The 8,826-nt window shown below is 40.3% G+C and overlaps 1 protein-coding gene and 2 long non-coding RNA genes across 5 annotated transcripts in view; 1 reads left to right on the top strand and 2 right to left on the bottom strand.

Annotated features, from left to right (window-relative positions):
• LOC106520997 (uncharacterized) overlaps positions 1-361 on the top strand; it is a 24,669-nt gene extending 24,308 nt beyond the window's left edge. For all 3 annotated transcript variants that reach the window (XR_001310615.1, XR_001310614.1, XR_001310616.1), the window contains one exon: positions 56-361. This is a non-coding gene — a long non-coding RNA (uncharacterized LOC106520997). The remainder of the gene's footprint in view (positions 1-55) is intronic.
• Positions 1-8,826, bottom strand: part of LOC106520998 (uncharacterized) — a 16,099-nt gene continuing 7,273 nt past the window's right edge. The window contains exon 3 of the long non-coding RNA XR_001310617.1: positions 1-13. This is a non-coding gene — a long non-coding RNA (uncharacterized LOC106520998). The remainder of the gene's footprint in view (positions 14-8,826) is intronic.
• On the bottom strand, positions 528-5,227 carry en2a (engrailed homeobox 2a). Its single transcript, XM_014013351.1, has 2 exons — positions 4,655-5,227; positions 528-2,790 (listed from the first exon to the last, which is right to left on the bottom strand). The coding sequence occupies exons 1-2, from the start codon at positions 5,139-5,141 to the stop codon at positions 2,471-2,473; spliced, it is 807 nt and encodes a 268-aa protein (XP_013868805.1). The 5' UTR covers positions 5,142-5,227; the 3' UTR covers positions 528-2,470.

The following is an 8,826-nucleotide window of genomic DNA, read 5'->3' on the forward strand; positions in this document are numbered from 1 at the left end:
CACACACACACACCTCCCGCCCCTCCTTTCTGCTCCCATTTCTGCCTTGTGATAGAAGCTCTTTTCAGAGGTGGCGAGGAAGACTGACCGTCTCGAAGACAGTGCTGGCAGCAGCCCTATCTGCTCTAATGCCTATAGTCACTGACCGTTAGACATGGCGTTCAAAGACTAGCGGTGCAAGTATGGAAATGCAGATAAGGCATTGTTGAGGAAACATGCCTGGGAATTGTTCAAGTCTTCCACTTGCATAATGTTTCAATGTTTTTCTATGTTTTTTTTTTGCAAATGTTTTAATCTCAGACACTATGCATTTGATCCTGACGGCCAATGTTTGCATGAAATAAATTGTTGTGCAAAACAAGCTACTGATGCCTGTGATCAATTTTGTGGATTTTTTTATTGTGTTTATTATTTTCTACAGTTTGAGCCAATAAAAAGTCAATGTAGACAATCCAGACTGATGGATTTGTTGCACATCTTCAGTCAGACCTTGTGTTTACGAGAGCAACGCACAAAGAAGTCAGGTGTGTGTATAATCTTCAAGGTTTATTTTTTTTACTCTTCTTTTGCAGTTTTCAGGAGGCAGCTAATTACACAATTAATACATGATACAAATTATGTACATTTATACCAAAGAATACTTCCAACATAAAATAAAAAATAGCATCGTATTCTACAACTCTGTGTCGTAATTTCATTTAAACATGTTCATATATAGATAGATATACGCTGATGAGTAAATTCATAATGTCGTACCAGCAAGTTTTCATAAAGGCAATAAACTTGAGTAGTCTGCATTTGAAGTAATACTGCTTCTCTGATTCGGCACAGTTCTGTTTCAGAAAAAAAAAAGTTCCCACTTGAACTTTTAAGGCAAAGTGTGTTTTAGGTTTGGTGGACTTTTATTTCACACACACTTTTTGCAGATACACAACAGAAAAAAAAAAGAAAGAAAAGAGAAAAACACTTTGAAAGGAAAGAAAAAAAAAGAAGAAATACGGTCATAATTTGGTATGGATGCAGTCTGAAAAAACTTAGCTCCATCATACTTTTGTCGATAAAGACCAAAGTTTATAARCACAGTTATTTGCCCAAGTACAACAAATTGCAGCTTTCATGCAAAAAAGGCCCCATAAACAAWTTTTTTCATTCACAAAAATAACAAAAAAAGAAAACAAACAAAAAAGAAGTTATTGCAAGATAAACAAGCAGTGTAAACACCTCAGATATCTACTCTAAAGCAACACTGGTCATTGGATAGATTTTTTTTCTCAATAGAATCTATATAAATACACATATGAAGTCCTTTCAACAACAATAAGAGATTTCCAACATTTGTAATACAGTCACTGGCAGATTTCCCTTCTTTTAATGATATACGAATATGTAAAAAAATGTATATAGAGAAAGATTTACCAAGAACATCCAAGAAACCTGCGTGTAGAGGAMAGAGTGCGCAGAAATGGTTGCCATCATTGTCTTTATGCTACAGAGTTGTTTCTGTGACTTCAGAGGCAGCATTTTAGCCTTCATTTAGCTACAAAAAAATGAATATTGCTATTTAAAACAACAATAGCTGCACYGATGCGTTGGCAAAACAAGGAGTTTACACATTTGTTTAAAGGCTGTGAGAGAATCGTTCAGGCGAGGCCTGTAACTTTGTAGTTAAGGGATTAAAATTTAATTCTATCCACCTAAAACCAACTGTATTAAAAATAATAATAATATTAATAATAAARTACTGCCCAATTAGCTCTGCAGCTGATACACAACACCTTCATATGTCCAGTTTTACACCAAGAAAACCAGCAAGCATGGCAACAGAACTGTGTTAGCATTTATGTAAAATCACAGCAGCCTGGATGCAGCAGAAAAAAAAAAATTCTTTGGACTTCAGATTTTTTCTTTTTTTTTTTTTTTTTTTTTACCCCATTTCACTGACAAATCTAAAACGTCAAGTGCCAGTTCAGTGTAAAATGGTGACAATCATGAATAGCTGTATATAAAAATGAATATTGTGAACATTTGTTTCTCCAGGAAAGGGGCTGGGACGACAAAAAAACAAAACTTTATACAACATCTTTTATAGACGTGATATTGCAGAAATATCTCTGTTATGTTTTTTTTTAAACAATTTATGCTGGTATACACTGGCCCTTTTTTCGGTCATATTATTGCATTGAAGGCTTGATTAAGCCTCCCATAAAACGAAAAAATCACTATAATATCCCATAGGAACCTACAGAAACCTATGGTAGTGTTAGAAATAGTGGTGGTAGTGACCTTATCGTTTCTATGTGTTTGTTATGGTGTTGTGGAGCCATTGTACATCCGTTTAGGTGAGTTATAGTATCTGCTGTTGCAACATTAAATATACCTGTAAGTAGTGTTTTTTTAATCTCTATAAAAATCTATCATAGGATTACTATAGGTTCTTTTTCGTCATGGAGGCTGCTTTTTTTTCAGGATCTCAATCGCTGTCTGATTTTTCGTCCTTTGACGTGACGGTGGCGTGATTGTACAGTCCCTGCGCCATCAGGTGCAAGGCCAGACTGTTTTTAGTGCCGCTGGCCTTCTTGATTTTGGCCCGCTTGTTCTGAAACCAGATCTTGATCTGGGACTCGTTCAGGCCCAGCTCCTGCGCCAGGTTCTGCCGCCTCTGCTCCGTCAGGTACCGATTTGTCTGGAACTCGGATTTGAGTCTTTGTAGCTGCTCCGCTGTGAAGGCCGTCCGTGGTCGCTTGTCCTCTTTRCTGGTCGTTTTCTTCTTTGGTTTGCGAGATCTCGGCCCTGTTGGTGTTGAGAGGGGACAAGCACAGACACATGCAGTTGTTTGTTACAATTTGAACCTCGGATCATTAGTGAACTAAAAATAAATAAAAATTAACAAAGAAAAAAAAACATGCCATAAAAACAAATCTTAACTAAGAGATAATTATGCGCAAATCTTGATAAAAACATTAAAAATAGTTTATAATTATTTTGAGTTTAGCCTTATAAAAGTGCTTTGCCCACACGTGACTAACTACTACTATTCCCCGATTTGTATTCAGCGCAGTCAGTGTCTTTAAATGTACTCCAAACACGTGCGTAAAGTGCATTTTACGCACATGTTCGCCTTTTCAAACTTATTACAATCGCCTCAAAATACTYGCAAACAAAGATTTTTAATGCCTTTTATGGTGGCTTTATAATTATTTATTAATGGATGGGCTGCAATAGCAAAAAAAAAATTAAGAAAGATGTAAACATATTGTAAACATATCAAGTATGTTTGTTTCTTTAAAATTTGTATGCATAAAAATAATGAAAATTATGGTAAAATGTTGGCACTGCTCCTGAAGAAACAACCCAAGAAGCTGAAGCACCTCCCTGTTGCTATCCTCCTTCCTCTTCTGCACACATAGACATCCATCATACACACACACGCACGCAAGCACGCACACCGAAATACATCTAGTAATAAATTATTTTTAGTCAATAACATTGGAAAAGCGTCGCTGACGCAGCTCAGTTTCTGCGTTGCAGTTTAGTTAAAAACCCAGGATCAATTCTTGTGCAGCAAACCATTTTTTGTGGGCCACTTTTAAAAAGCTCCCCAGTGAACTAAACGTGCACAGAATTTGAGAAGCACACTTTAGAGACACAATGTTTTTTTTCTTTCTCCAATTTGGAAGGAGGCCTGTTTGAGTGGATGGTCTCCTCCTCCAAACAGCGTGCAAAACATTAATGAAACAACACAAAACGAGTCGAGCTTCATGAATCAGCGTGCATGTTTTTTTCCCCACAAGCAGCCCATGTGAAAACTGCAGCCCTGCTACTCGTAGTAGTCGCCCACGCCACTCTATATGGCGTTACATAATGTATGAGAACAAGTTGTACTCCACTTTTCGAGAGACGCAAAGAATTTTTTTGACTCACTAACTTTTACAACAAGATCAGAAACTTCAGGGACTTTTCTCACAAATAAAGTTAGTAGCTACATTAAAGGTAGCATCACAGAATAATCACTGCCGTCCAGCTTAGCCCATTAAAAACATRAAAGCGTGCACAATTGTGTAGTATTCCAAAACTATATTATTGCAACGCAAAAAAAGCACCACATGTGCACCAAATGTAAAATTTTACTAACTTGTACATTCCCCAGGAAGGATGCCACGCTTCTGTTTACTATATTTACAACCCTGACGGTAGTCTGCTCAAAACTCGAATACATTTGCTTTAAAAATCGCCAAATTGGATTGTTTCTGTGAGAAGAATTCTGTGCGTAACGGTTCCAAAATGTGTCATTTTTACGCATTTTGTTGGATAGATTTTAATAAAGTTTTGCTCTTTAAAAAGAGGATTCTTGTTTACATTTTTAAATAGGCCTCCTCCCACTAGAGCGTGGTTTTAAATTTAATATATATGGTACTTTTTTTCTTCTACGTTGTAGTGTGCATGAATCTTTATGCGATCTGTCTTTGATGCTTAAATATTTCACTAATAATAATAATAAAAGTGATTTATGGTTTGTGGATTCTCAGTCTGCGCTGCACCCTGCTCTACTCTGCAAGCGAGAAGTCGGTCAAGCCATCCGGGGTCAGTGTTACGGGGTATTTCAGGTTACAGAGAATACGGGATGAGAGGGGGAAAAAACGCATATGGCACCAACCTGAAGAAGGCCTGTCCGAGTATCTGGTGCAGTAGACCCAGGCTGGCCACAGCATGGGCTGAGACGCGGATTGGTTCGAGCTGGCTTGGGAACTGTCCGAGTCCGAGCTCAGGCACTGGTCTCCGTTCTCTCCGCGGGCTTTCAGGGGCTCCTCGGCTGCTTTTGCGGGCTTTTTGGACCCGGTGACCGCGTGCGGAGTGGAGGTCCCCTCCGCCGGCACCGTGCTGCCCACCGGCTCAGTCTGAGGTGCGGCGGGGCTGTTGTGGCTCTCCCGCGACGCCGGGCTGCTGCTCTCCTCCCGGTTCGGCGCGCCCGCGTCCTTTTTCCGGCCGAAGTCCGGCCGCAGGATGTTGTCGATGAAGAAATTGGTGACCCGGTGAGGGATCTGCTGGTTCCCCGGCGCCTGTAGGAGGGGAAGGATGGCTCTGTTGGACTCGTCCGCCGACTCCTGCCGCTCGTCTCTGTCGCCGTGACCATTTTCTTCCATACTGATTCACTTTCGCCGCTTTTTTTTTTTTTTTTACGCTCTTCGCCCCTTTATTGCGCCCTCCGCGGCAAGGAAATTCGCGAAGAACTTTATGGAAATAATAATATGAAAAGAAACTGCACGAGGGAAAAAATAAATAAATAAAAATCTCAAATACTAGTGAGTGCCTTGGACACCATGCAAAGCCTTGCGTTAGTGTCCTTTGAGAAAAGCATATTTTTTCACATACATTCCCTCAAACTCGGGTTACAACTGGAGCTAAAATCATTTGCCATTTGCGCTCCGTCCAATTCAGAGCGCCATCCGCTTTGCGCGTCCACGGCGATGCCTAACACCTAAACTAAACTAAAGGGGGGTAAATAAAGAGGCTCCTAAACTGATGCCCTAATACTCYCACTCTGGAGTTTTGTTCTTATTTTCAATGCGAGCACCCCCGAGTGACGTTCTCSCACCGTCCTCCCCGACACGTGCCTCGCACCAATCGGACGCCAGAAACCGGGCCACGTGACGCGCAACTCCAAGAGCAGGTCTTACAAACGCCCATCCCTCGCTTTGAGTAAAAGAGAAAAGAGTCCCGGAGTTAACGGAGAGGAAGCCTCATTTAAATCCAATGCATGCGCCCAGATACTCCCGAAATGTTCATCTGGGAAGCAGTGGCATATTTTAACTTTATTTATTTATTTTTATCCTGTTTCAGGAGGAGGTCTAGTTCGGAAATACGCGCGTCAGTTAGTGCGCAAAAACAATAGAGAGACTGAAGCATCGCTTGGCAAAGTGAGCAAGCAAGGAGGACCCCCGGGGTCCTTTATAGTTGCAGGGCAAACATTCTTAATTATATTTATGGGAGACATGTTTTCAGTATGTCATAATGCACTAAAACAAATCTCAGTGCATGGTTTAATTCTAACAACAGATGCGCAGTTTGGATAAACATCTCATTACCAGATAAAAAAATCTGCTTTTGTAAACAAACACTATCATTGGACCTGTTAGGGTCAAATATATGAGCATTTAGTGAAATATCACCTGGATGGTTGTTCAGTTGTGGTTTTTATGGCAGATAATACTTGCTATTCCTTATATGGTGCACCAAATTAAAGTGTGGGTTCAATTCTTTAGGGTAAAATGCAAACATTGTAAGTTGCAAACAGGTCGTTCTGGAAAAGAAAGTAAAAAAACAGTCTTTATGTTCACATTTTAACCAAAAGATTTCTTTATTAAGGTGCATAAGCCACAGCAACAGTGCATTACTATTTACTATTTATGGAATTTAACTCTGCTTTTTGTTTTGTCTCATCAACCTAAATACTAGATGTTTTTTTTTAAAGGGGGGACCAGAACGCAGCCAAATGCGTGCGTGTTGAGTATTTTCCACGCGCTTGTGTGTTCCCCCTGTCGCGACGCTGCGGGTCCACCCCAGAACTGGGTCCGTATCCCTTTAAAAGAAATCAGTGATGCAAACAAACTGTTTTGTGCGCGCCGCTCGGGATCCAGAGCCGCGCCAAAGACAAAACTTTGAGTATAACTTTGCYGACCGAAGTTTTGCCCTTCCTCATCCCCGGGGCGCCAGCGGCCGCGGAGAGAGAGAGAGAGGGGCGACTCGGGAGGAACCGAGCCCGAGCTGCGCGTGAAGAGAAGGGAGGAGGAGGGAGGGGAACCTGATGAGCAGACGGAGACTCAGGAGATGTGATCGGTAGMGTTGCAGCATCTTTCCTTTTTTTCCCCTTCTTATTATTATTAGAAACATTTACTGTCTTGGTTACTGGATTTGGAGAAACAGATCCACATTTCTAAAATAATCCAAATTTTTCTCATTTTTGCCAAATAATCATTTTAGTGTAAATACTTTTTCTCACGTTGCCTATGAGCCATGCAAGCTGGTTTTATTGTGAATCTGTGACACGTCTGTCCTTTCATTTAAGCTTGTTTTGCTTTAAAACAACTTTTATCCTGAAATCGTCATAATCCTTTTAAAATAATTTCTCTCATGATTTTTTTTATGTTTTGCAAATATGCAGAACAGTTAAGTGCTTTGATTTTTCTTTGAAAAATAATTTGGCTAAATGTTCAAATTCGCACACGCTTAACCTCTTTTTAAGAGGTAAAGAAAGACAAAATAACGCGCTTTTCTTGGATTTGTTTATTTATTTGTTTATTTTTTTGCTTAATTTCCAGTCTGATGCTGGCCCAACACCCGCCTGCTTCCCATCACAAGTCCAAAGAGTGAAAGTTGAGAGTGAAAGATGTAATTAGACAGGCCACTCTCACGCTGCGATTGTTTCTCACTTGTGAGAGGAAGCGCAGATTAAACGTTGAGCGCTAAATAAGCAGCAGACAATAGATCCACAGACAGGCCCTGCACCGCCTGGGCTTGGCCTCTAACCTCCCAGCAAAAACAGGGAAGTCTGGAGGAAATGACACCATTTTCAGAGGCTGAATTATAATAAGAGCCTTTGTGCGCTGCGTAAACCAGACATTTTTGTCCAAAAAAACCCCTCTCCAGTCTACCTAAAAGTCTATTTTTAATATTATTTTCTTTACTAATTTCCCTTCATAGAAAGTGTGTTTTTTCCCCATAAACTAATTAGAAGAGCTACATTGTTTAATGCCAAGATAAAGCAAAACAACAACACAATTTCCTTATGATACATCTTTTAGGACAAAAGCAACCTTTTCCCTCGTGCGTATTTTTTGCAGTGTGCAAACCCAGACTCGCCACTATTGTCTGCTCACTTGTTTTGGTTTGCACCCATTAAAGGAAAAGTAACCATCGTGTCCTGTTTGAGTTGAAAACGTCCCTCCAGTCCACCCTCTCTATGAATATATCTGTTTTTCTGCCTACCACCATTGTTGCTTTTGCTGAAATGAAACGTGTGAGCGACGCTGTCAGCACCGATTATGGTGGAAACAAATTTCTAGGCGACTTCTCTGGCTGGTGAAGGGTTAAAATGGCGTTTTAAGGGGTTGGCAAATTGCAAAATTGTTGTTTTCTATTACAAAACGTGTATTTTAAGAAGATGAAAGTGGTTGCTGTTCATTTTTGTTTCAATACTTGATGGTAAAACTGGTGGCTGTTTGGACGCGTTAGATGATCCAATATTTTATTTCCTTCTTAATTTCTGGGAAATACTGCAGTTTTTGCAGAAAAGCTCCTATATAATTGTTCCTCTATTTTTTCCAATAAGTTTGCCTCAGACTATAAGTAATAGGTTGCAGCTGCACCAATAATAATTACTACACTTCTCCCTATCAGCTGATGCTGTGATTCTGGATCAAAGCGTGTTGTGGCGCAGCATTTTGTGACTTTTGGGAGCTGTGCATGTCGCATCCTTGTCACATTTTTTAAAAATTTTTATTTTAAATTTTTTTTTGGAAGAAGAAAAAATAAACACCTAGTGTGCAGACAGCCGTACAGCTGTTGCAGCAAAACCGCAGAGTCTGGGGCCTGGTCTGCAGCCGCTTCACGTGTTGAACACAAACGCACGCGCCTCATGCAGGCCCTTATTTGTTGTCATTTAGTCCTTTTTATAATATTCGTCTGCGTGCAGCTCCAGAGAGCAAACTGAGGTTTTTTACTGGTGTTATTTTTATCTTTTTTCATATGTGGAGCCGAGGATGTTTATAGCTCGTCTGTGTGTGTGTGTGTGTGTGTGTGTGTGTGTGTGTGTGTGTGTGTGTGTGTGTG

Source organism: Austrofundulus limnaeus, unplaced genomic scaffold (assembly GCF_001266775.1).
Source record: "Austrofundulus limnaeus strain Quisiro unplaced genomic scaffold, Austrofundulus_limnaeus-1.0 Scaffold100, whole genome shotgun sequence".
Lineage (NCBI taxonomy): Eukaryota > Metazoa > Chordata > Actinopteri > Cyprinodontiformes > Rivulidae > Austrofundulus > Austrofundulus limnaeus.